This window comes from Crotalus tigris, unplaced genomic scaffold (genome assembly GCF_016545835.1).
Source record: "Crotalus tigris isolate CLP2741 ecotype Arizona unplaced genomic scaffold, ASM1654583v1 scf7180000024472.5447098, whole genome shotgun sequence".
Lineage (NCBI taxonomy): Eukaryota > Metazoa > Chordata > Lepidosauria > Squamata > Viperidae > Crotalus > Crotalus tigris.
Window position 1 is genome coordinate 5,030,779 of NW_024100643.1, and position 27,448 is coordinate 5,058,226.

The 27,448-nt window shown below is 40.9% G+C and overlaps 2 protein-coding genes across 4 annotated transcripts in view; both read right to left on the reverse strand.

The window, feature by feature from the left end:
- Nucleotides 1–27,448, reverse strand: part of PPP1R9B (protein phosphatase 1 regulatory subunit 9B) — a 103,158-nt gene that overhangs the window by 56,354 nt on the left and 19,356 nt on the right. The window lies entirely within an intron of this gene.
- LOC120303503 lies at nt 3,041–7,123 on the reverse strand. Its single transcript, XM_039333112.1, has 2 exons — nt 7,011–7,123; nt 3,041–5,471 (listed from the first exon to the last, which is right to left on the reverse strand). Exons 1-2 carry the CDS (start codon nt 7,068–7,070, stop codon nt 3,894–3,896), a joined length of 1,638 nt encoding a protein of 545 aa, XP_039189046.1. The 5' UTR covers nt 7,071–7,123; the 3' UTR covers nt 3,041–3,893.

Sequence of the window (27,448 nt, forward strand, 5' to 3'; positions counted from 1 at the left end):
TGAAAGAGAAATGGGCCAGATTTGGCTTGGTTGCGGAGAAACAAAAATCTCAAAGCATTTCAAGCTTTCAGTTGGGGATAGGAATGAATGCAGAATGTCCAAGAAGTGAGAATAAAAACCATGTACTAAAGATAGTGAGAAACAATTATATATATATAAAAAAATAGCAACTGTGGTGATTCAAGAAGCCATTATGTTTAATTTTATTTCCTACCCTACTTAATGGACTACTTGTTCTCTATTTGATGGAATCTTGTTCATCTTCATTTGCTCTGCCAGATTTGCTATCATGATATTCTTCATGGATAGCATTAGATATAGTGAATAAGGCACCGGCCTAGACACCATGGGCACAGGAGTTCTAGTTCTGCTTTAGGCACAAGCTTGGCCAAGTCACTCGCTCAGCCCTAGGAAGAACCGATAAGAGGAAACCATTTCTGAAATCTTGTCAAGAAACCTGCAGAGATTGAGAGAGAGATAGAGAGACAGAGGGGGGAGGAGGGAGAGAGAGAGAGGAGGGAGAGAAAGAGGAGAGGGGAGAGAGAGAGAGAGAGAGAGAGAGAGAGAACCATCACTATTCCTAGGGCACTGGTGGCAAACCTATGGCACGCGTGCCAGAGGCAGCACTCAGAGTCCTCTCTGTGGGCACGCGAGCCATTGCCCCAGCCCTGCCTTCCCCCATGGCCCCCTCCTCCTCAGCAGCCCCTTCCAGAGAGTTGCAGAGCAACGTAGCCAAGGACATGGCAGCCAGGTAGCGGGAACAAGACTCTGCCCTTGTGCTCCATCATGCACAGATGATGCTACAGGGCGCAGGTGAGGGCGTGGCTACCATGGCACTGCTGGGCCGCCTGGGCGATCTGCTGTGGCAGGCCATGGAGGTGATGGATGGCCCTGCAGGCAGGCAGGGTGCAGGGTGGTGGGCAGGGCAGGGTGGCTTTGAGGCACCCAGTCTCTAAAAAGTTCACCATCACTGTCCTAGAGGATAAGCCATGCTCTCTGCATGCTTTCCCTTCTTTCTTTAATTTTTCTAACCTTGTCATGAGACTATATTTTTTGGTATGTGTTTTTTTTTACCTTTACACTAACCATGTTCAACTCTGTTTAGATTTTTGTGATATCAGCCCATATTTTAAATCTATCCTTCCCAACTTGGTGTCCAGCCTCTATAAGTGTTGGGATTATAATGGGAAATCTCAGAGCTATATTTCCAACACACCTGGAAAGTCCCCCCCCCCCACTACTGATGGAACACGGGCTATTTTTTCAAGCAAATTAAATGCTAAACTAAGGATTTAGACTTAATAGGGAAATAAGGAGATTTGCAAAAATGTAGGGATTTTAGCCAGAAGGGGAGTTGTCTTACCTGAACGCCTTTTCTCAGCATGGAGATGGATAATCCACTAATGGGTTAACTTAATCCTCCTGCCCAATCAGATCAAGTCAGCCAAACTTGCCACGCCTGTCCTGTTTTCCCAGTCTTGACGAGAGCGCAGCTACTAACTGATAGCAAAACGTGTTGGCTCACAGAAACTGACCCTAGGCCTAAGGACCTGAATGGGTGGGTGTGGATTATCCATCTCCGTGCTGAGAAAAGGCGTTCAGGTAAGACAACGCTTCTCTAGCACTGGAGATGGATAAGCCACTAATGGGACATACCAAAGTCCACTTGTCCTATGGGAGGGAAGCGGGCAAGTTTGGAACTATGTTGCGGGGCACCACCTGCTGGAGAACCCTCCTGCCAAAGGATGCCTCAGCGGATGCGTACCTGTCCAGTTTGTAATGCTGTATAAACGACTAAGGGGAAGACCACGTGGCCACCCTACATACTTCCTCGATGGAAGCCTGCGTGGCCCAAGCCCCAGAAGTGGCTGCACTGCGCGTAGAGTGGACCATGACACGATGTTGAACCAGCAAGGACTTGGACTGGTACGCCCCTACAATGCAAGTTCTTAACCACCGGCCAATCGGTGGTTTTTCGATCCTTGGAAGAAGGGTGGAAGGAGACAAAAAATGCCTCAGAGCTGCAGAAGGCAGCCACCTGCCTGATATAATAACGGAGAGCCCGGCGGACATCCAGGGAATGCCATTGACATTCCAGATCATGGGAAGGATTAGGGCAGAAATCCGGGAAGACAATATCCTGGACCCTGTGAAAAAGAGAATTAACTTTGGGGACAAAGGTGGGGTCTAAGCGAAGGGTAACCCGGTCCCGGTGAAAGACATACAGATCGTCCCTGACTGAGAGAGCTGCCATCTCAGAAATATGTTGGGCCGAAGTAATAGCCATCAAGAAGGCAACCTTAAGAGATAAGGATCTCATGTCGCACGAACTGAGGGGTTCGAAAGGAGCCTTTGTGAGAGCCTGAAGGACCTGAGGCAAAACCCACGAGGGATATCTGTGGACTACAGGTGGCCTGGAATTAGTAGCACCCTTGAGGAAATATGGATCAAGGGATGTTGACCCAGAGAGTTAACAGTATCACAAGTAATCAAGGTAGAGAGGACTGCCACCTGTCTGTGCAAAGTGTTAGGTGCCAATCCTTTATTCAGCCCCTCCAGTAAATAGTCCAAAATATATGGGACGATCAATCTCAATAAAGGTAGTTGATGAGTGGAACACCACCGACAAAAAATCTGCCACATGGCATCGTAGATGCGGTTGGTAGCCAGCCTACAAAATGCCTGAATTATGTCAATGACCCCTGGCGAACAGGACTCCTGGGATAGGAGCCGGCGTTAAAGTGCCAAATGGCTAACTGGAGCCATTGAGGGTCCGGGTGAATCAGATCCCCCTGGGTCAGTGATTCACCCGGGTCTGGAAGAATTTTCCAAGGGCGCGATAGGGAAAGACCAACGAGGTCGGCAAACCAAGGTCTCCACGGCCAGAGAACCTCTGTCCTCTCCTGCAGAAGCTTGCGGATGACCGTTGGGAGAAGGGGAAGAGGGGGAAAGGCATAGAAGAAGCCTTCCGGCCATGGAACCTAAAGGGCATCTACTCTCTCTGCCCCCTGAACTGGGAAGCGCGAAAAAAATTGCGGGAGTTGCGTGTTTGCCTGGGAGGCAAACAGATCTATGATGGGAAGACCGAATCTGTGGGTGATTTCCCTGAATAAATTCGGGTGCAGACGCCATTCCGAGTGGTCCACGGTTGACCTGCTCAGGAAGTCTGCCCTTTTGTTTGCCTCTCCCAAGCTATGGTCCACACTGATCGAGGTGAGGTTGGTCTCTGCCCAGGACCCAGTTGCTGGGTCTTGGTCAGGAGAGCACAGGATCGGGTGCCCCCCGCCGGTTCACATGGGCCTTTGCCGCCACATTGTCCGTGAGGACGAGCATGTGTTGTTTCGCAATGCTGTGGCGGAAGTGGTGAAGGGCTAGATGTATGGCCCTGAGTTCTAGCCAATTGATATTGTGCCTCAGGTCTGACCGAGACCACCGTCCCTGGGCCCACTGCGACCGAATAGGCTGGCGTCCATCGTGATTGTGAGCCGACCAGGCTCCTTGAAAAGAGACCCTCTGGTCATGGTGGGAGAGATCCACCATCTGAGTGAACGTAGAACCTGTGATGGGATCCTTACCTCTCGGGTGGAAGTGCTGGTCCCCTGCTTCTGATAGGGAAGAAGAAACCACTGGAGGGACCGTGAGTGTAACCTGGCCCAGGGAACGATCGAGATACATGATATCATCTTTCCCAGAAGCCAGGAAAGACCGGAGGGTGACAGAGTCCTGTCCCTGCAGACCTTGAGAATCAGGTCCGGTATACTGTCCTGTATTCCTGGGACAGATAAACCCGACATTCTATTGTGTCTATTATGGTGCCTAAGTGGAGCAATCTTGTTGATGGGACTGTCTGACTTTTCTTGAAGTTAACTGAAAATCCATGACTCTGTAGGACCTCAATCACCAGTCTCAGGTCTCCCTGAGCCCCCCGGAGAGAGGACAACTGTATTAAGATGTCGTCCAGGTAGCATGGCACATTGCACGACAGGTATGCAGCAAGAACCGCCAGAACCTTGGAAAACACCCTTGGGGCCGATGACAGCCCGAATGGAAGTGCCCTGTATGGATAATGATGCCCCATGTAACCGAACCTGAGAAACCGGCAGTGGCCGGGGATGATGGGGATGTGTAGGTATGCCTCGGTGAGGTCCACGGATGTGAGAAAGTCCCCCTTTCGGATGCTGCCTAGGATGGACTGAAGTGTTTGCATTTTGAACCTTCGGTATGCCAGATAAAGATTCAGGCGTTTTAGGTCTAAGATTGCTCTCCAACCTCCCGAGATCTTGGGGAGCACAAAGAGAATGGAGTAGAATCTGTGACCTCGTTGAACCGGAGGTACTGGTTCTATGGCCTTTATGTCCAATAAGTGATGTATGGCCTCCTGCATGAGACCTTTCCTTAGAGACCTTTTTGATTGAGGGAAAGAAATAAACCATCTTGGTGGACCGGAAATGAATTCCAGAGATAGGCCAGATGTCTGTGGTGGTGACCTCCCATTGAGTGACAAAGAGGGAAAGCCTTCCCCCTATGGGAGGATCCACTGGGGAGTCACTTCCTGCGAAAGGGACGTCCCCCGCCTCAAAAGGCCATTTGGACTGAAACTGCTGCCTGGGTCTTGGGGCCGGTCTGTCAACCGGACGGTCCTGTCTGGGAGTGAAGGGCCGAGAATGTTGTGTGGTTGGAGGAGGAGTGGCAGACCAAAAGAATTGTCTACAGTTATAAGGAGTAGTCCGCCTATTGGACTGCTTAGTAAGGTGAATCTTCATTTTGTCCTTATTCTCAGTCAGAAATGGGGCTAAGGCATCCCCAAATAATTTGCTACCTTGGTATGGAGCTGCTGCCAGACGCCACTTAGACTTGGTGTCTGTCTGCCAGTGTCTTAGCCATAGCATGCAGCGGGCTGTCACATTGAACGCCAAGGATCTGGAAGAAAACCATGCAGTGTGTAGAGTTGCATCGGAAGCGTATTCCATCACGGCCACTAACTTGCTCAGGTCCTGATGTGTGCGGACATCGTCCGGGGGAATCCTAGCTTGGAGCTGACAAAGCCAGATAAGGGTGGATCTAGTGAAGAAGGAGGCTGAAGTGGAAGCCCTGATAGACCACGCCGCCGCCTGGTGTGACCTTCTAAATGTCATTTCCAATCTGCGTTCCTCAGATTTTAAGGCCTCTGCCATATTCCCAGAAATAGTGAAAGGGGAGAAAAGGTGAGACAGGGGCTCATCCACCGTGGGAATGTTCAGTGCCTCATCTAATTCTGAGGCCATACTAAACAACTTCTTATCGTTCCCACCTGGAAGAGGGAAGGTACCTGGGGAAGCCCATTGTTTCTTAACTGCATTGAGGAACAATGCTGGACATGGAACATGGTGCTGAGTGACCACCGGTTCAATGAAGATGGGGTCTGCCTCTGAATCCATTGCAGATGCCGCTGGAGTGGACTGGTCAGGTCCCACGTGCGCTGCAGAACTAGCCTTGTGAAGAAGGGGTAGAAAAAGGGATGGATTAAATAGACTGCCGAACTGGGGCGGATCCGGGGCCGATTCCTCCTCTGACCACAAGGCGTCAAGCGCCTTATCCTGCTCTGGGTTTAATGAGATCCCGATATAAGAAGAATGGGAAGGGGAAGGAGGATCCTGAGAACTGTGATGCACTGGATGCGAGAGAGGGAGGGAAAGCAAGGATTACGCTCTGGGTACCGATGGAGTCCTGACCGCAAGGGCCCGCCCCACTGCCTGAGCCACCAGGACCTGGAGCCTATCGTCTAGGGAAGGAAGGGCGGACTCCTCCCCTCTGAGCCCTGCGGCTGTGGGTGTAAAGGTGGCCTCTGCGGCCTGCTGGACCTGTGGGGTGATAGGAGACCTGAATATATGTGCTTCAGGTTCTAGAGCGGCTTGGCCGCAGGAAGTTTCCACCGGTGACCAGACTTCCTGAGGAGAAGAGGAAAGACCAAGAGGCAAATCAAAAAAGGTGGACTCAGTCTGAGCAGTCTCGGCCCTGGCCTGTTTTTCAGCCTTTGAGAACTCTTTTTCCAGTGCCTGGTGTCTCCTGCTGGCCTGTTTTTCAGCCAATTTGGAGGTTTTCCCCCCAGAAGCAACCTTGGGTTTGACCTTGGCTGCGATCCTACCAGCAGCCTCTTGGGTAGGGGATCTGTGCCTTTTCTGGACTGAGGAGGGAGGAGAGTCATCCCTGGATTAGGAGGCCATGTTATCCTGTTATGAAAACTTCAGGTGCGCGAGAAGGTGCACCTAGGAAAGGGATCAATTGGCTGATAAGGGTGTAGGGCAACGGCTGAAAATAGACTGCCCTTCCCCCTCCTGGTCACCGAACCAATGGTATCCAAAAGACCGGTTCTACTCGCAGCCGCTATGATTTCCACCAAAAGGTGGATTGCGGTCTGCTAGTGAGGCTTGCTATGTTGCCAGGCCAGCAATATAAAAAGGTGGCAACTGCACAGTGTCAGAGGCTAGAATTACTGTAATCAGCCAGCCAAGTGGTGACCAGGACTTGAGACACCAGAAGGCCCAATGAAAACTCTTGGGCCTATACCAAGGAATGAAAAGAAAAATTCTAAATGCCACAAGGGGAATCTCCAAGGATGACCAGAGAGAAATTTTCTCCAGGCAAACCTTGGCTGTAAGAACCTGGGACGGGCCCTTGTTAGAGAAGGCCTCAGTGAGACCTTAATTGGAACACTAGAATCCTCCAAAATGGCGGCTTTGGTGGGAAGACGAAGCTTCCAAGATGGCAGCCGTAGTGTGCGGGGCCCCTGTCCAGGCCTAGGCTTTCTAATTAGGATGGATGGATAACCAGGGACTGAGTGCCATGGAGGGGAAAAAAACCCTTAACTGAAGCTAACTACTGCCGAAATGGGTGGAAAACTCTTGCTCCACACCCTCTCTGCCTCCCCTTGGAACTGGCAAGGCTTTGGGATGACCATGCGATCCGCAAAATGGCGGCCGCGCCTCAAGCTCCGTTCACCCCCTCCAATTCTGAATGGCTAGAAAACTTACCTGGCTTGTTGCATGCTCCTCGGGAGGAGACAGGGGCCCTCCCCAGCTGATCGGCGGCATTTGGATAAATGCTGGAAGTCTCACGAGGCAATCCAGACGCTTTAAGGCTGTCGGAGCTGCAGCCACAGGCTCCGACGCCGGAGGTGAGCTGGAGGGAATGGGGGGGGGGGGAAATTTGCAACAGCGTTGTACTGGAAAGGGAAGAAAGAATGGAAATCCCTTTCCCAGAGCGAAAGAGAAAAAAACGGAGGCCTCCGTTTGAAACTGAATCCCAATGGGGATCTGTGAGGAATAGTCCTCCAGAGGAGCGCTGGTCCAGCGCTACTCAGAGGGCTAAGAGTTATAGGAATTGTAGTAAAGTTATTAGAACCTAATGGATAATCCACTAATAGGATAAAACTACCTGCCTGTGAGCCAAACCTGCACATCTGATCATGGGCAAGATCAAGTCAAGACTGAGAAAACAGGCCCAGGACAGGTGTGGCAAGTTTGGCTGACTTGATCTGATTGGGCAGGATGATTAAGTTAACCCATTACTGGATTATCCATTTCCAGTGCTGGAGAATAATGGGTTGCTTTGGGTGGATCTAGCCACTGTGGTTGAAAAATGTGATCCACTGACTCCAACCAACATAGCTTGTTGAGAAAGATTAAACAAACTAGGGTTCTTATGCAATATATAAACTGATGTGATGTATAAACTTGATTAAATTTTTTAACAGCCAAATGAAATACTCCCTTAATTGGTAAAATCACATATTCTTTAAAAATTTCCTTCCACATTTTACCCCCACCCCATTAATGTGTGCTAGCAACACAGAAAAGAGGATAAGATAACTGTAGTGTTTATAGCAGCCTTCTCCAACCAAGTGATCTCCAAATGGGCTCCAACATCCTCTAATCCAGTGGTTCTCAACCTTTTTAATACCGCAACCCCCAACTGATTGTAAGTCAAGGACTACTCAACCGGTCGTAAGTCGAGGACTACTCAACTGGTGCAGCACTGTTTGTAGAATGGGACTTTTGGCAGGCTCAGCAGGGCAGAGGCAGCCTGGACAATTCCTATTGGCTTTTGAAAGCCAATAGAATTAGACTCTATTCAAGAGAGTCTATTCTATTGGCTTTCAAAAACCAATAGAATAAAAGGGAGTAGCACAGCTAAGGAAAAGGGGGAAAAAATGGCGGACTGCGTTGTTTGGCGGCCCCTGTGAAATGGTCGTTCGACCCCAAATGGGGTCCCGACCCACAGGTTGAGAACTGCTGCTCTAATCCCCAGATAACCTGGCCACTAACTACATTGCTCTAAAGATTATAGAACTCAAAATCCAGCATTATCTACTTGGGACAGAATTGCCTACAATAAAAATACATCCCCTTTTTCTTCAATTCAGGTTGAAGCCAGGAATTTAAAGCACAAATTCCACTCATCCTATTAAAAAATCTTAGAAATAATTTGTCATTCTGGTGGAACTTGTCTAAGTAGTTGTTTCTAAAGCCTTGGCGTTAAAAACTTGAGATTCGGATGCATTTGGTCCAAATACTTGAAGCCATCTGGTTGGTGCTCAGCCTTTACCTTCTGTCTTCCACCTCCACCCCAACAGTAGATTTATTTTGATTTACACAGATAAAGATAAGAATCAATCCAAGCTGTACCAAAAAAATAAATTCTGCCTACATGCAAGCTGCCAAGTTCTACCAATGAACATATCAACCTACTAAGCAATGTATGACTCAACTGGCATGCATATGGTGGAAGTCACGCATGCAAGCTAGCCAAGGCCAGGATATCTGCCATAATTCAATAGGATTTCCGTTACACATATGGGGCAAAATAAAACTCCAGCATTCGGAGGAAATAACTGCACCACCTAGAAAGCATCCATCTCCTATAGTATGCTTTTCTAAAATGACTGCTGGATTCAGGAACAAAAATCCAGAATACATCGGAGGAAAATAAATGAGTCCTTCAATCTTTTCCAGTACAATACAGTACTGGGTTATCATCTGTGAAATAAGAAAAGAAAGATTTCCTTCACCACAGAATAATTATAACAAAGCTCTGTATCTTGTACAAACAACATTCCTATACTCCTTGGTGATATCTGAGCTTGGTTGTTTTCTTGCAGATGTTTCATTATTCAAACTAGGTAACATCATGAGTGCTAGTGATTACCAAGCTAAGAGACCACCAAAGACTCATTATTTCAACCCTGAGCTACAAATATTTTCCTTTATTTCTGTACACTTATAGGCAGATCTGAGCCTTGCCAAAGTTTTTTCTTTGACTAATAACATGCTGGTTGACAAATTCAGGAGTTCTAGTTTCCATCTCATTTGAAGAGGCACCAGATTTGGAAAGTCTGTATTAATCTTTTACTTAAGAAACCTTACCTTTAGTTAATAGTCTAGATCAGGGCTTTTCAACCGGTGGTACGCGTACCACCTGTGGTACATTAGCACATGGCAGGTGGTACGCGACCCTGCCAAGCTAAGTGTAATGGGGGAGGGAACGAGCCAGCACAGGGCAGGACTTACTGTGAGAGAGTCCTCTGGAGCTGCAGTGTGGCTGGGGCGAGGCAAAAGTCGCAGGCTCACTTCCGGCTCACCCAGATGAGAAAGGAGGAGGGGGGGCAGAGACAGGAGAGGCTATAAAAGGAGGCAGTTTGGGAGGGAGAGGGAGAGAAAAAAAGAGGTAGCCTTGGGGGGGAGGTGGAGTCAGCTCTAGCTTCACCAAAGGGAAAGAAGGAGGAGGGTCAGAGAAGAGGAGAGGAGATCAAGCAGGCCCGCCATGAGCCGATCTACAACTTATATGGCAGCCACCTGTGCTGGCAGCAACAAACAGGCAAGAAATGCAGTGGAGGAGGGGTCGCCCTCCATGAGGAAGAAAGGCAACAATGAAGAAAGGCAGCATCGGCTGGAGGTGAGGCAGGGAGGGAGGGAGATGGAGAGTGGAAGGATTCTTATGTGCTTTTGTGACTTTGAAGTTCTGGGATTTGTGCAATGTGGGCTTTGCGTTCTTAAGGAGTGTTTGGCAATTTCTATTTGGCTGATGGCTGATGGCTGATGTCTTGTGTTAGCTTATATTGCTCTGCTATTGTTAGCTGTAAGTTTTGCTGCAAGAAATTTTGTAGTATTTTTCTCCTGAATGGATGTTGCCTGTAGCATTCCTTTACTTGTGAATGGAGCCATTTGGGGAGGCTACCTTAGCCGGCAGCCAGTACTTACTACATTTTTTTTCTCCCTTAAGTGCCAACTGCCAGCTCCTTAACTTTCCTTTCTAGGCTGCCAGCTCCTTAACTTTCCTTTCTAGCCAGTAGCTAATTCTTAAAGGGGAATGCACCTTTTTAAACTACTTCCCTCAGCAGCTTGTGTTTTTTGTCTCTGGAGGCTTTTCCTTGTTTGATGAATATATAGAAGAGGGAAAATATGGGGGGGGGAATTCAAATTCTTCCTTCAGAAGGAGATGGGAATGAGAAAGAGGGAGGCAGGGAAGGAAGGAGGCAGGGAAGGAAGTCCTGCCTTAGCACTTGGCCATCAGCAGCCCTGCCATTGACTTTGCTTGTCAAAAAGTTGCATTAGGGGATCACATGACCCTGGGATACTGTGACCATCATAAATATGAATCAGTTGCCAAGCATCCAAATATAAATCACATGACCATGGGCATGCTGCAGTGATCGTAAGTGTGAAAAATGGTCATAAGTCATTTCAGTGCAATTGCAACTTTGGACAGGGTTTTTTTTTTTGTCATCAAGTTTTTGACACCTTGCTAGGTGGTACTCAAATATTGCCATATCCCAAAAGTGGTACAATCGGTGAAAAGGTTGAAAAGCTCTGTTCTAGATGATATGGCAGCATATAGAGAGCCCATTTTGTGTAATGATTAAGGCATGTGGCTAGAAATTAGGAGACTGAGTTTTACTCCCACCTTAGACACAAAGCAACTTGGTCAACCTTGGCCCCAGGAAGAAGGCAACAGCAAATCACTTCTGAAAAATACAAGGACTTATCAGACTGATTCAAAGAAAAAAAAATAGTTCTTACATATAGCCTTGTATGGCAAAGTATTCCTTTTTATCTTTCTTGAATTTACTACCAATCAAGTTTACATCTATGTATTATGGGAGAGGGATAAAGAGTATTTTTTCTTTCTCACCTTTATTGCTATAATATATGATTTCATCTTTAAGGTTCACATATTTTTTCTTAGTAACCATTTGGTTCACATTCACGCACTATATTTTGAAACATAATTTTGGGCTTTCTATCTGTAAATGCTTTCTTTCCTTATTTATGCAGGAAATAAAATTTATTTATTTGGTTTGCTTATTTTTTTTTTATTGAAAGTTTTTTAAATTTTACAAAACAAATCCCCTCCCCAAACCCCCCCACCCTCCCATACCCTCCCCCACCTCCCCAAACCTCCCAAACCCTCCCCCAACCTTCCCAGAGCTGAGTACAGGCTTAATTAAAATTTTTCAGAAAAAGAAAAGAAAAACTTAAAACACATATAAATCCTAAACAAATCTAAATACATTAAATTAAATAGGTTATCTTCTCTAAAAAAATAATAATTGCAATCATTAAACACATTATAATATACTCTAAACATTTTCTAGTATCATACTTATATTATTATCCATCATTCTGTATAAACTCCCTCCAAAACACAAATTTAAACATTACTTTCTTTGAATATCTATACCTACAATATAAAATCTAATCTCTCCCTCTTTCTTTATCCTAGAACACAAAAATAAACATATAAACCTTCATTATACCATTAAAACTAAATACTCTTTGAATACTTAAACTAAATACTTAAACTTAAACTTCTTATCTAAGATTTTCATTCAATCTCCATAATCTTCTCTCCTATCAAAAAAAAAACCTTAAAAGACATATAAATCCTAAACAAATCTAGGTACATTTAATTAAACAAGTTATCTTCTCTTAAAAATAATAATAATAATAATAATAAAAACCCAATCATTAAACACATTATAATATACTCTGAACATTTTCATATCATACTTATATTATTATCCATCATTCTTTATAAACTCCCTCCAAAACACAAATTTGAACATTACTTAAAACATTAGAATTCCCTTATATACATTTAAATCTTTACCAATAACAAATTCCATCCACAATAAACACATTCCTTATCAGTCTCTCTTGTCCATAAACCATTAAAATTCCCTTATACACATTTAAATCTTTACCAATAACAAATTCCATCCACAATAAACACATTCCTTATCAGTCTCTCTTGTCCATAAACCTCAAAAGAAGTGCTTTGAAAACTGCCCTTAAAGCTAACTCCAAAAAGTTTGTAAATCTTGCTTCTCCCACAGACTCAGTACTCTTTTGAATACTTAAATTAAGTACTTAAACTTAAACTTATCTAGAATTTTCATTCGATCTCCATCCTTGTCAGTCTCTCTTATCCATAAATCTCGAAAGAAGTGATTTGAAATCTGCCCTTAAAGATAGCTCCAAAAAGTTTATAAATCCTGCTTCTCCCACAGACTCAGGAGCCAATACTTGTGAGGCTTCCTTAAACTCCTTCTTGTATTGCTCTTTTTCTTTACGATTATATGTTGCACGAGTTGTCCTCTGCTCCTTCATCTCGACTTGTTGAGGCCCCTCAAACTGAGATTTCCCATTTTTCATTAATATAGGCTCTTCAGACTGCAATTCTACCCTTAAAGGTTGCTCCAAAAAATTTATAAATCCTACTTCTCCCGCAGATTCAGAAACCAATAGTTGTGAGGCTTCCTTAACCTTCTTCTGTTGCTCCTTTTCTTTACAGTTATATGTTGCACAGGTTATCCTCTGCTCCTCCATCTCAACTTGTTGAGGCCCCTCAAACTGAGGTTTCCCAATTTTCATAAGTATAGGCTCTTCAGACTGCAATTCTACCTTCTTTTCTTCCAAAACTTTAAACTTAATAGATGGCGATGAACAAACCCCCAGGACTGAAGTATAAAAGTCTTTTGCTTGAGAAACAGTATTAAGTCTATAACATATCCCCAGGTAGTTCACCACCATTCCAATCGGAATATCCCATCTGAACAAGATTCGTCTCTTTTTAAGTTCATCTGCTAAAAAAGCAAACTCCTTTCTTCTTCTTAAAATTTTAGATGGGATCTCCTTTAGAATTATAACATCTTGTGAAGCAATTTGAAATCTCTTCTTATAAAAAGCTTGTATAATTTCGTTGCACAGGGATCTTTTCCCAAAGTAAATTACCACATCTCTTGGCAAATTCTTTTGCACTGCCACCACAGAGTTAACTCTAAATAATTTTTCAATTTCACTAAGTATTTCCTCTTTTTCTTTATTCAAAATCACAGCAAAGTCCTTTGCAACCATCTCTCTCAGATCTCCTTGCACAGACTCTCCCAAACCTCTGATTCTTAAGGCATATTCCATTTGTCTATATTGAAGCATAAGAATCTCATTTTCCATTTCTTTTTCCATGCTTTCAAATTTTCCCTCCATCAATTCCACTTTTTCTACTACCTCTTCTACACGAGAGTTCAGCTTTTCAAGAACAGAGGCAACTCCTTTTAGAGCCAAAACTATCTCTTGCCTCAAAATCTTATTATTTTCCTCTAAAATCTCTTTCATTTCTGCCCTAATTTGAGATATAACATATCCCATCATATCTTGCAAATCCTTCACAATGATTGGCTGTACCAAGGAAGAGGGTGAAGCTATTGATTTAGGTTGTTGCACTGATGATAACACCGAAGAAGAAACCACCTTAGGAGCTGTAGGAATTACTGGACGCTTTGGAGCCATCTTTAAAAAAAATCTTTACTCCTTCTTAAAAATTACAAATATTAAGCAAAAGAAAAAGAGAGATTAAGTCCAAAAAAATTCAAAAAATCCTTCAAAAGGAGATCATTATAACAAAAAGATACTGAACGCTTTGGAGCCATCTTAGAAAAATCTTTACTCCTTCTTAAAAGTTACAAAAATTAAACAAAAGAAAAAGAGAGATTAACTCCAAAAAATCAAAAAATCCTTCAAAAGGAGATCATTATAATAAAAAGAAAGGAGTTAAAAAAAGAAAAGGGAAGAAGAAAAAAATAATTAAATAGAAAAAATCCATTCCATTTTTTTAAAAGTACAAAAAGCAAAACAAAGAAGTTAAACAAAAATAATAATGCTTCTAAAATCCAAACCCAACATCAAAATCAAATCCACATTCCGTTCCAATCATTAAAAAAAAAGGAAAAGGATAAAAAAAACACCAAAAAGCCTGCCGATCGCCATTCTACCTTCCCAAAAAAAAAAAAAAAACCGAAAGGCTTGCCGATCGCCATTTTACTTTCCCTTTCAACAAAAGAAAAAAAATAAAAAGAGGGAATATAAAAGTAAAAGTAAATCTTTAAACTTAAAATCCAAATAAAATCAAAGAAAGCAAAAGCTAAATCCTCTACTCAGCTCTGTCCGCCTCTAAAAAAAACTCACCAGATCACTTTAATCGCGGAGGTGGTTGCAGCGGCTTGTTTTGTCCCTAGGGACAAAAGCAGCTGGGAAGCGGAGACAGTCTGAACTCCATGGGAGCACTCCTCTCACCCCCCCAAAAAACCCTTGGGGGTGCATGAGAGTGGCTCTACCACTATTCAGACAACCCTTTCCCCCCCCCTTTGCCCGGGAGGGGGATTTTGAACCGCTGAACAGCTGATGGTCGCTGTTCATAGCGATTCAAACACTTACCCAGGAGGACGGCTACAAAATAGCCGCCATCGCGCGCCCAGATCCACCGGAAGGGGTTTGCTTATTATTAATATATCGTCCCAATTTTACTTTCCAGATGTGTTAAATTACAAATCTCATAAGCCCAATCATCACGTAGGCTAGGAGTGATGACACTGTGGTTTAGCACATCTGGAGAAAGTGGGTTATTTTATTGTTTTATCCTTTTGGCTTATATATACAATAAGTGACTCTTAGTTCAATCATAAACTCAAAATAGTCCCCTGTGGTTCCCTGAAGAAAAGGCACCTTTCATATTCAAATCACAAAGAAAAATTAAAGTGAAACTCTAAGCATGGTTACTTGGACCTTATTTCCATCAAAATCAATAGATTTACTTGCATTTAGAGTAGAGCTATTATGGTGAAATATGTCCTATCTTCTGCCATAAATCTAACAGATGGAATATTGCTCACCCCCTATACAAAATTATACATTATGAAATAGACTAAGGAAAAAACAAAGTACTAAATGGTATCCAAAATGAAACCATATATTCCCTCTTGATCTCAGTTTCCTTCAACAGCAAATATGAGAACTTACCTGAAATACATACAAGTGTAGAATTGGTGGTTTGAGCTTATTCATGTTTATATTGAGAAAATTGGATTATGTTAAAACAATCATACACAGAGAGAGACACACATCAGTAACTTTTAGATGTGCTTGATGTTTAAATTTTAAGCAAAAACCAGGTGCATTATTGTGCATCTCTAAAAGCAGCAATTGCAATTTAGAAAGTTACAGCTGTTGTGATGAGCTTGTACAAAAAAGGGCTCTAATACAGATCCTGTGTTAAATTTTGATGACAGGCCACAAAACAAAACAGGCCACTTTCCATAAAAATATGGAAAAAATATGGAAAGTATCAGTTAGGGCACGTTCTTGGTTATTTTCCCAGTGAAAGAGGCATATTTTGCTTTTGAATGTTTACTCAATTAATAATTTCAGAATTCCCCTTTTTATGTTCAAGTGATTAAAATGTTTTCTGTACTCTCCTTACATATTCTGCATTGTGGTACATGAACGTTTTCTAAGTCTCACTAGATACACACAATTGCCCATTATCTAACACAGGGGTCCGCGGCATGCCAGCAACCAGTCCATACAAATAAGCAAAATCCCATCCTCAGGATGCAGGCAGCACACAAAACCATGCATCCTCCGGTCTGCAGAAAAATCTCTCTCCATGGAACCGACCCCTGGTGCCCAAGAGGTTGGGGACCTCTGATCTAATACATCATTTTATCTATTTGATAATTTCACTTAAATCTTATATATTAAAAACAGTGAACTTGTAACCCTCTATAAATTAGCTAAACTACTACTTTTTGCATGTCTCACAGCTATATGCTGGTTGGGATGCTGGAAATTGTAATTCAATAATTATCAGATAGCAATAATTTATACATGCTTATATGTTAATATGTTTCACTTACCTTGACATAGGTTACTTTTTCAATAGACATGCATTGCCAGCTGAGTAAATACCTGAAATAGTTCTACTAATTACCAGAACTATTAGCCTTGTCTATGCAGAAAGACAAGTGACAAGATTTAACCATATAAAAAATAAAAACAAGCCCCTATACTGAATCAGATGATTTTTAAAAAAATCATTTGCTCAGCTTTAATAATGAATTGCTTTTTCAAACTTCATCATCATTTTCTTGACAGAAAAGACTTCTAAAATGCTGCACAAAAACAAGATGGAAGAACACTGGAGCAGAACTTCCGCTGAACTGAAATTAGGAGCAGGATAGTAGCTACCTGTAGATTTTCTTTTCTCCATTTGCTGCTTGATCAAAGAATATACCGGTACCTAGCTCTGGAACAGATGACAAGAGTTGCCTCTCCTCCATTTTGTTGTAACTTTCCCTCATCTTTTGAGATTATTTATTTTGAATGACAAACTCAAATGTATTCTGTTTTAAGTTTATTCCTATACAACAAGAAAAAATAGCTATCTTAAAGTTATCAAGTGAACTTTATGATCAACTGGAGATTTGATTTTGAATCTGTCAAATACAGTATATTATACTGACTGTTAGACAGATTATGGTACGCAGAAGGCCTTGAAATATATATTCCAAAACAGTTACATTTACAAAAAGAACAGAAGCATTCCACGAATCTTAGCAAGGGTAAGTCTCCTGATCTGATCTGTCTTACGGGACTGACAATTATGGATGCAGAAACAGATTCTCCTTGAACTTTATGCTACCTGGAAAGGGTTTCTAAAATTGGGATTATATACATCTGGAGGCATCCTAAGATCCTTAAGTGAAAGCAAATCAGAGTTTTATTGATAAAAGAGAAAGAAAATTCCAAAGTTGGGGAGAAACATCCAAAACTGCTTCTGCAGACAGCCTCAGCGTTTGGACTATAAGCAGTTGAATGGGATGTTTGGAAGCAGGAAGTTCCAAGGCTATTTGCATCTACTGGTTATTTTTCAAGAAAGTTGTTAGTGGGAATTGTCAGTTTTGAACCAAGAACTGCATATAAATTTTTCATCATGGATTTAACATTTTGGGCAAGTGATTTAATTTGGGAAACGTACAAATCTATAGAGGAAAGGGTTTTAAAAATAGGCATTTGTGTGCATTGTTTTTCCAATGGCTGCATGAAAAGCCAAAATATTAAGTACCACAATCAAATTTTTCCACACAACATGCAAGTTGGCTTGAAGTGTGAATAAAAGATTACAATCTGACTACACAGAAACATACAAACACATATTTTGCAAAACTGTTCACTGCAACTGTTTTTGTTTTCCACAGCAGAGGTGCACATCTTCAGATTCTAGACCAGTGGTTCTCAACCTGTGGGTCGGGACCCCATTTGGGGTCGAATGACCATTTCACGGGGGTCGCCAAACAACCTTAGCTGTGCTACTCCCTTTTATTCTATTGGCTTTTGAAAGCCAATAGAATAGACTCTCTTGAATAGACTCTAATTCTATTGGCTTTCAAAAGCCAATAGGAATTGTCCAGGCTGTCTCTGTCCTGCTGAGCCCGCCAAAAGTCCCATTCTGCAAACGGTGCTGCACCAGTTGAGTAGTCCTCGACTTACGACTGGTTGAGTAGTCCTCTACTTACGACCGGTCGGGGGTCGCGGCATTAAGAAGGTTGAGAACCACTGCTCTAGACAGCCTGTGTTCCATTTTTGTGACTGCCAAGGTCCCCCTGATTATATTGTAGGAATTTGGTGGCATAATTTTAAGAGATATGTTTGGGAGAGACATGCACATATAAATAAAAAAGAGAATTTGTATGCTGAGTATCCCACAGACACTAAGTATAATTCTAACTTTGCTTATGAAGATATATAAACCATGAACTAATATTTCCATGAGTACAAATTTAGTAATAAGATAAAAGCACAAATGTGCATGTTATATTATTTGGAACAGCTATTGGTTAGATCAATCATGTATGAAAAAAAAACCCTGATAATTTCTGATTCTTCAGTAATAGCTATAATCCTGCTGTTTACATTCAGATAGTATTACCACTATATTATCTTGATCAGTACTATTCACATCATCTCCAATTTAGTGCCTTTGAGATTCTGACTTCAAGCCCAATCAATCCATCAAGTAGGGCTCATGTTCAAGGATATGGGAGTTATAGTCCAAAGCAGCCAAATGCAGCACTTTCTATATAGCTGATCTGTGCTGACTGGCAGTAGCTTCCTGAATTTTAAACAGTTCTTTTCCACCTATGCCTGGACATGCCAGGAATTGAACTTGTGATTTTCTGCCTTGAAAGCATGAAATATTTCAAAGAGAAATATTGTGTACTAAACTAAAAGTCTCTACCTGCCCAACAACAAAGCCTCACATTTGGCCTTTCCTCTTCCATGTGTTTGTGCTTGTTACATGATGCCGACAATCCTATCCGTTTTCCCCCAATAACTTGCAACAATTGAGGTGCAACACCTTGATGGTCACCTACTGAACAACAAGAAGATGATGCATCTTGCAAGTTGTAGTTCATTTTTATCAAGAATCAATGAAGTACTAAAAAGAAGCAGCAGCCATCCTGCCTGCACAGCCTACCTCAATAGGATGACAGCTGGCCTTACGCTTTGATACTTCAAATATTCCATGTGAGAGACCTTTAGATGACCTTCCTCATCCCCCCACCCATTTTTTCTCTATACTTGCTTTTGTTCTTGGGTAGAGGGTTTCCCAATTGCACCAGCTGAGCTAGGACTGGGATATATGTTATTACTGATAAAGTAAGATGGGGCTGCAGGGTTTTGTATTTGATAGATACACTGCACACAATCCAAACAAAAGGCTGGAAGAGGAGGGGGTATTGATTTAATCCAGCTGTTAATGGACATGTATTCCAATAATAGAAATATTCCACTCCACTTCCCTTATCACTGACACAAAAAGCTGTAGGACCATTCTGTCTGAATATTATACCTACCTGTATGTTTTGTCAGTTCATGTGAATAACAATAGATTTGGGAAAACAAAAACAAAAAACCCACAACAAAACAGACATTAAACTCACTAGAGGATTTCCCCTTGCAATTGCTTTTCTACAGAAAAAATATATCCTTGTACAATTGCCCAGAATATTCTAACACATGTGAGGACAGATTGTACAGAATATTTTTAAGGATGCTAATTAAGACTTCATTTGAATCAGAGATCATTAGATTCAGCTTTGGGATAAGGCCTGATTTGGTGCACTATACATGTTTACAGAGAGACAGCGGAAGCCACTATCATGAATTATTTTTGTGTAATTCCTTAATTGCTTTGAATAAATCAGTACAATCCTTTGCTTCAGTGCTTCCTAAACTTTATTTTTTCCTCAGGACCCATTCTCACTATTAAAAATTATGGAGGACCCCACAAGAGTTTTTTTTTGTATGAGTGATATCTATAGATATTTATTATATTAAAAATAAAATTCATTGTTGCTATTTTTCATAATTATTTTATGGAATTTTAATATTGTGTTAATTTTTCAGCATGGGTTGGCAAATAATTTTCATTTCATGGACCTTTGAGAAAGTCTTGTGTCAGGGCAGGGTTCCTAGGATCACACTTTAAGAAACACTGCCTTAGATAGTCATAGACTTTTGTTATGAGGAAGGGACATTGTTTTTTTAAAAAAAAAATCTGGGGTTTTTTTTTGGTGGTGGTGATGGTTGAGACCCAGGGCATATTAGTTTGGAAATTCCATTTGTTTAAAAATAAAAAAAATAAAAGGTTTGGAGGTTGTACCTTACTTTCAGTGGCATAATCTTCAGATGCTCTAGGGATTGAAAACATAGGTTGAGGGACTATGCAAAGTTAGAGACAGTGGACGAGGTGAGGATACCGTATGCTAGCATATCTCTATAAAATAATTAGTCTCTTAATTGGACGAAGAAGCTGTTCTAAAATATAAGAGTTCATGAAATAGAAATCATGACCAAGAGTACTTCTGGGAATAGGCAGATTTTCTACCCTCCTTTCTCCAACTCTGGGTTCTACTCTGGGATTAAATAGAGATTATCTACATAGGTCGCAATTTCTGTGGGCGTAGACTAAAGCTACAAAAAGGGGCTTGCAAACAATTCTTTTTGTGGCCTTCAAAGTTTCCTTCTTCAGACTTTAGAGAGCACTGTAACAAGTAAAACAGATGACTTAAGCCTTACAAAAGCTGAATTCCTTTAAAAAACACATATCTAGCTGAAAAGTGGGCAACTTGAAGTAGTGGGAAACAGTTCTAAACATGCCACAGGAGCCACATAAAGCCCGCAAAATTAATCCTGCTAATGTAGACAAAGCCCTAGCTGGTTTTCTTAATACATATATAAGCTATCTTTTATGTACTTGCATATATGGTTCCAGGTGAAGGATAAGAAGCAAACAAACACATTTTACTTTAAGCATCTACTTGTGCCTCTAACAAAACCATAGTACATAGTTATAGATAGATACTTAATCTCATAAAAGAAAATTCTTCTTTCCCCCTGGCCTGACTCCCACCTTTTGTTTCTTCCTTACCCATTTCTTCTTCCTTATCTTTCTTTTTTGAATATTTAAGTTAATTTTTTGGGGGACCAGTTTCCACAGATGACCTTCACCATCTTATTCAGGCCCAATACCAACTTCTTCCCCTCTTCTAATGAAAAAAAGAAATGAGTTTAAATGTGCTGAAAGCTTCTCAATTCTTGTACCTCTGCAAATACAGGTATAACCTCAACTTATGATCACAACTGAACCCAAAATTTTTGTTGATAAATGATAATTTGTTAAGTGAGTTTTGCCCTGTTTTATGACCATTCTTGCCATAGTTGTTAAGTGAATCACTGCCGGTGTTAAGTTAGTAATCAGGTTGTTAAGTGCATCTGGCTTCCTCATTGACTTATATCTTGTAAGACATAAATATGAACCAACTGCCAAGCATCTAAATTCTGATCACATGATAATGGGGATGCTTCAAAATCGTAACTGTGAAAAACAATCATAAGTCACTTTTTTCAGTGCTGTTGTAACTTTGAACGGTCACTACATGAACTGTTATAAGTCGAGGACTATCTATATTCATTTATCTTGAACAAATTTCTCCATGGAGGTGGCTCTAGTACAATGATGGCAAAACCTTTGGGCTTGACATGTCAAAAATTCAGAACATGCCTAATTTGGTTCTGTTGGTGCATCTCACACACACACTCAAGAAGAGACAATTCTCGATCTTCTCCCTATCTAGTCAAGGGGCACTTGGCAGCAGTGCTGGGTCTAAAGCAGAGGCAAGGGCCTCTTTTCAGCCCTAGTTCCACAGGGATGCGAGCCTTGGAGAACAATGCAATTGATCCAGTGCTCCACAGAAACTTGTGTGAGAAGAGGGCATTGCTTTCTAGAATAGTTGTTATTGGATGTTGCTGAATGTTGGTGTGTCATCCCAAACATTGTGGTATATCACCTTTCACACGCATGTCGTAGGCTCACCATCACTGTTCTAGTAAGTAATGTGAATAACTTAGAGGGTCATTGCAGGTTTTTTTCTGGGTCATCCTGTTTCTTTTCTTTCTTTGAAAGAAACTGTTCCACTGTTGGAAATCAGGGAGAAGGAAATGAGGCTGAAAGCTCAGCTGGCAAATTCATGACAAGGTGAAATCAGAACCTTCACTATCAGATTCATAGACCAGCCTCACAACTGATATGTTATACAAGCTTTTTAAAATTACTTCTATAATCTACAAAATTAAAGGTATTAACACAGTAATGTTTGCAAAATGAAATATCACAGCAGCTTGAAACTTGGGAACTAACAGAAATAGAGGCACATTTGTAATAAATGACACACAGCAACAACCCTCTAACTGAATTTTTAATCTTGCTCTATTCTCTAGAGTTATACAAAATAAGAGATTTTGTAAATAAGAATGAAGATTCCCCCCTCCCACTGACTGACATTATTAAACTTCCATAATGCCCTAGAAATCCATTATACCCTAAGTATTTTAGAAAATTAAAATGGCAGCTCCTCTAGCCCATGCATACTCACATCATAGTGCCAGTTTTTTTAAAAAAAAAACTCATCAAAGATTGTAAGAAATTAGACTGATATAAGGCCTGGGTTCATATAACCCACTAACTAGATAAAAGTACAGTTGGGTAATTGGTGGTTGCTGAAAACCAGTTATTATCTTAGCATCTTGTGTGAAGAAGGTGACTGTCACTTAAAGCCATGATGTAGTTTACTGTTTGCTAATCGAAGAAAAAATGATGCCTTTGAACTGTGGTGCTGGTGTAAATTACTGCATGTACCATGGACAGCTAGAGTAACTAAAGGAGAGGTGTTAAATCATATAAAACAGACACATCACTGGAAACTGAAATCATAAGACTACATCTGATTTACTTTGGCAAGTTATACATACAAATTCATCAGAGAAGGCAATGATGCTAGGAATGGTTAGTGGACAAAGAAGAAGGGGCAAGCGAAGAACACACTGGCTGGATACAATCAAATCTGATGCAAAATTGAACATTCAACAATTAAGAAAAGCTGGGCTTGACTGGGAAGCATGGAGGGTGCTTTCCTATAAAGTCACCAAGAGTCCGACAAGACTAAATAGTTAAAAACAAAAACAACAGTTTACTGCTTGGGCACAGCAATTTATGTGAGTACAACAACTGTTGTTGTACACCCAAGTTTCAGGTTAATCATCAATCAAAGAAATATCAATCACAGAACTCTGCAATCTCTTTTAATAGAGATATGAGAATGTGAATTATGATTCAGCTTTGTCCTTTCACTTGTATATCAAAACTACAATGAAATGATGGATTACAGTTACTGCATCAAAGGAAGAAAAGAGTTAACTCAGAATTTAATTATTCAAAAGGCAGAAAACTCGGGGATTTTAATGTTAGGATAAGAAGGGTGGATGACAGAATAAAAAGGGGAAAAAATAACTTGTTTTTTAAAAAAAACAAGAGAAAAACATAGATAGCCTCTTCTGATAATCATTATATAATTAAAAATGCAGGAAGAGTTTCTTAAGTATTCTAAGTAAAAACAATGTATATCCTACATGAACATACATAATTATAATTAAACAACATTTTTATAGTTCAAAATCAACTGGTTCTTTCAGTAACCATCCGACAATCCTATACTACAAAACCAGCAACCAACAAGAGAGAAGTCTTACATTTATCATTTTGAGATGGGGACACTGAGATTTTAAAGTATATTTGTAAACTAACTAGAAATTTTGATACCAGAACCAAACCCCAGGAGATTCTGATTTCTTTCTTAGCTAAAAACCAACTGTGTGACTTGAAGCCACTCACTTTTTCTCAGCACTGTGAAGGAGGTAAGTTCTGAAAAATGCTGCCAAGAAAACTATAGGGGTTAATCACCTGAAGTCAAAACTGATTTCAAGGCACAATTTTTTTAAAGATCCCCAAAATAAAGTTGAAATAAATTATGATACTGTTGACCAAATAAATCTATATTGCTACACTTTCTATTTTGTTCTAATTTATACCTGCATGGGTGTGCATATACCCAAATCCACTTGCATAACAAAAACCATTACAAAAATGCTCCTGAACTTGAGAAAAGTTCATTCTTGATATATAAGCACTAGTAAATAAAAAAAAGCATCCTTGCTGAAGTCTTTTCTTCAGCCTTCTCTTCCCAAAAGGTACTTATAGCAAACATAAAAGGAGGGATGGAATAACTGTGTTTTTATATTGAACAGAATGGAGATATTTTCAAATTATACTTCAGCTCTTAATATTGCATTTGTATTCACTCTTCCACTGTTGAATATATAATTCAGTCAATCTCAGAAACTCCCTTCTATTTAATATAAGGAATGGGATAAAATATGAGTAATTGGCAATTATTGTAGTTAGCTATCCTTTGGTCTGTATCTGGAACCTACTTAGACATGTGTCTGCTGACGTGGTTTGCATCACTGACGGCATTCTTCTGGTCTAACTGTAGAAAACCATTCGAGTTTAGTACAACTGTAGGGAATTCCAAATATGAGGGGGCTAAGCTAATTCAGTATTGCTTAGTTACAAGCTGAAGTGAATGACTGCTAGTGGAATCAAAACAGCCATATTTCTATGTCTTAATAAGGAAGAACAGCATTATAGATATACACATTTCACTCTTTCTGTATAAGAGTATTGGAAATACAAATACCTTGTTCTCATTTTGGTAAACAACATTTCTTAATATGGCAAATAATGTTACTTGTTTGGAAATAGTGAAAAAAAAATGTATGACTTTTTTCTTTGGTATGACCCAGACTGGTAAATATATTTTTAACCAGAATTTAACATCTGTTTTTCTAGTGCTGATAACTGTAACTTCTCAGTTTTGATACAAGGGAACCTTTGTATTGTTTTATTATCTGATCATACAAACTGGGGCAATCATTGAGTATTCTGGAGAATGGTAAAAAGCCCTGAAGACAAAGAACTGTTGATTAATCTATCTGATAAAATCTTGGTCATTCTTGGGCAGAAGCATGTCTACAAACAATTAAGGCAAGTTACCACTTAACCACACAATAATTACCTGCTATTTTTTAAAAAAGCAAACTGCTACTTAAAAAAAAAAGCAAACACCCAAAAATGCAGCTTAATTGGGAAGTTCTCTAGGTCAGAAGTCCCCAACCTTTTGGGCACCAGGGACCAGTTATGTGGAGAGAGGTTTTTTTGCGGACCGGAGGGGGCGTGGTTTTGTGTTCTGCCTGCATCCTGCAGATGGGGTTTTCCTTGTTTCTGTGGAACGGTTTCTGGCATGCCGTGGCCTGGTACTGGTCCACAGACTAGGGGGTTGGGGACTCCTGCTCTGGGTGTCAGTCAAAAGCTAATTTCCAAGATATTCTTAATGGTCATTTATTTGCCATTGGGCAAGGCATGATCTTGAGCAGTTACTGTTACCAGTGCTAAGCTTTTACTTTTTATATTCCAACAACAGCTATTATTATTATGATTATATAATACTTTGCCTTGCCATATCTCTTTTCTATTCTTCATTTGCTCTTTCTCTAGACCAGTGTAATCTCTCCAATACTCAGTAAGCCTTCATGGTATACTAGTCTCAGTGCATTTTCTTCACTGTCTTTTAGATATTCTCCTAATGTCCTTTCTTCTTCAACTGTCTGGTGTATTTACAACAATCCACACCCACATATTTTCTTTAGTAAGTAGAGCCTGTCAACATCACTGCATGGAAGAAGGGATTCATTATCATTATTTTCCTGGTCTCTTTATCCAGGGATTTTAATTTTGCCTGAGTCCAGTCCATTATTTCAGCTGTAATGTCTGGAATGTGTTAATTGTCTTGATGGTATTTCCTCCACTGAGTTTGGCCTTTAAGATCTTCACTTTTATGATGTCTTTACTTCTAACCTTCTAGACTTCAGTGAGCTTAATTTGTCAGTCTGAAAGATGCCCATGTATTTGTAGCGATTGTCTTCATCCAGACTCTTGCTCTTGTTTTCATGGGGCTTAATAATTCCTTTAGTTTTTCACTATTTTTCCCCTTCTGATGCAAGGATGACATGTTTAGTCCAAACTTTATTGCAATATCTTGTTTTATGGGGAAGAAATGGAGGTAGTGACAGATTTTATCTTTCTGGGCTCCAAGATCACCACAGATGGGGACTGCAGCCAAGAAATTAAAAGACGCTTGCTCCTGGGGAGGAAAGCTATGGCAAAACTAGACAACATACTAAAAAGCAGAGACATCATTCTGCCAACAAAAGTACGTATAGTCAAGGCCATGGTTTTCCCAGCTGCAATGTATGGCTGTGAAACTTGGACCATAAAAAAAGCTGAGCAACAAAAAATTGAGGCCTTTGAACTATGGTGCTGGAGAAGATTCCTGCGAGTCCCCTGGACTGCAAGGCGATCAAACCGGTCAGTCCTAGAGGAGATCAACCCTGACTGCTCTTTAGAAGGCCAGATCCTGAAGTTGAAACTCAAGTACTTTGGCCACCTAATGAGAAGGAAGGACTCACTGGAAAAGAGCTTAATGCTGGGAAAGATTGAGGGCAATAGAAGGGGACAACAGAGAACAAAGTGGCTGGATGGAGTCATTGAAGCAGTAGGTGTGAGCTTAAATGGACTCCAGAAAATGGTAGAGGACAAAAAGGCCTGGAGGAACGTTGTCCATGGGGTCGCGATGGGTCAGACATGACTTTGCAACTAACAACAACAAACCAAGAGTGCTAAGCAGCAATTCTATTTTAGATGGTGTTTTTTCATACAGCTTCAGATTGTCCATGAGAAGGAGATGGGATAGCAAGGCAGACATTTTTGATGTTTGATAGCCATGGCCTGATTTGTTCAGTATTGTTGACAGAACAAATCAGTGCAATGACAAACAGTAGTCGTGATAGTGAGTCTCCTTGAAAGATTTGTCTCTTGATATCAGCTTCTCCCAACCTATCACCATTGATAAGCAACCATGTCTTCCATTGTGCTACTGATCTTTAGACAAAACTTCTGATGTTTCTACTAACTCCTGTTATTTCTAAGTACTTAATTATCCAATCATGTGGCAGGGAATCAAAAGCCTTCTTGTAATCAATCCAAACTACATTCAAGTTGGTCTTCCTCCTCTTGAAGTTTTCCAAAATGATCTTGTCAATTAAAAGCTAATCTTTTGTTCCTGTGCTATTTGGACAGATTCCTTTCCGCTCAGGTGAAAGAGCTTGTTTTCTACTAAATGCTGCTGGACTGCATTAGCTACCACACCAGTTAACAAACTGAAAGTTATTATTGCCGGAATTATGATTAATAACAGAATTAAAATACTGGTTAAACCAGGCGGAACAGTAGCTCACATGGGGGAGTCACACAAGAGAATCGTATCAAAGCACACTTCAAATTGCAACTGGGGTTGATTCATTATTGTTTGAGCTTGCAAATAAGGGCTGAAAAGAAAGACAAAAATGGGATTTTCTCCAAAATAGAATGAAAGACTTTTGGCATAAAAAGAGTTAAGAGCACTTGTATATGAAAGGTGACTGGCAGTAAAGAATTAAGAATTCTTAACTCACTTCTCTCCCCTTATTTAGAATTCTCAGCTGAATATGCCAATGAAGGTATGTAGTGGAATTATATTGATTTAATTTGTTATCAAGATATTAACAAGTGAACATAATGTTAA

Coding starts and splice junctions, on each gene's coding strand:
- LOC120303503 (XM_039333112.1), bottom strand. CDS start 7,070: ATGCCGCCGATCAGCTGGGGAGGGCCCCTGTCTCCTCCCGAGGAGCAT. Junction 5,472..7,010: donor AGGAGCATGCAACAAGCCAG/GTAAGTTTTCTA, acceptor CTTCTTCACAAG/GCTAGTTCTGCAGCGCACGT.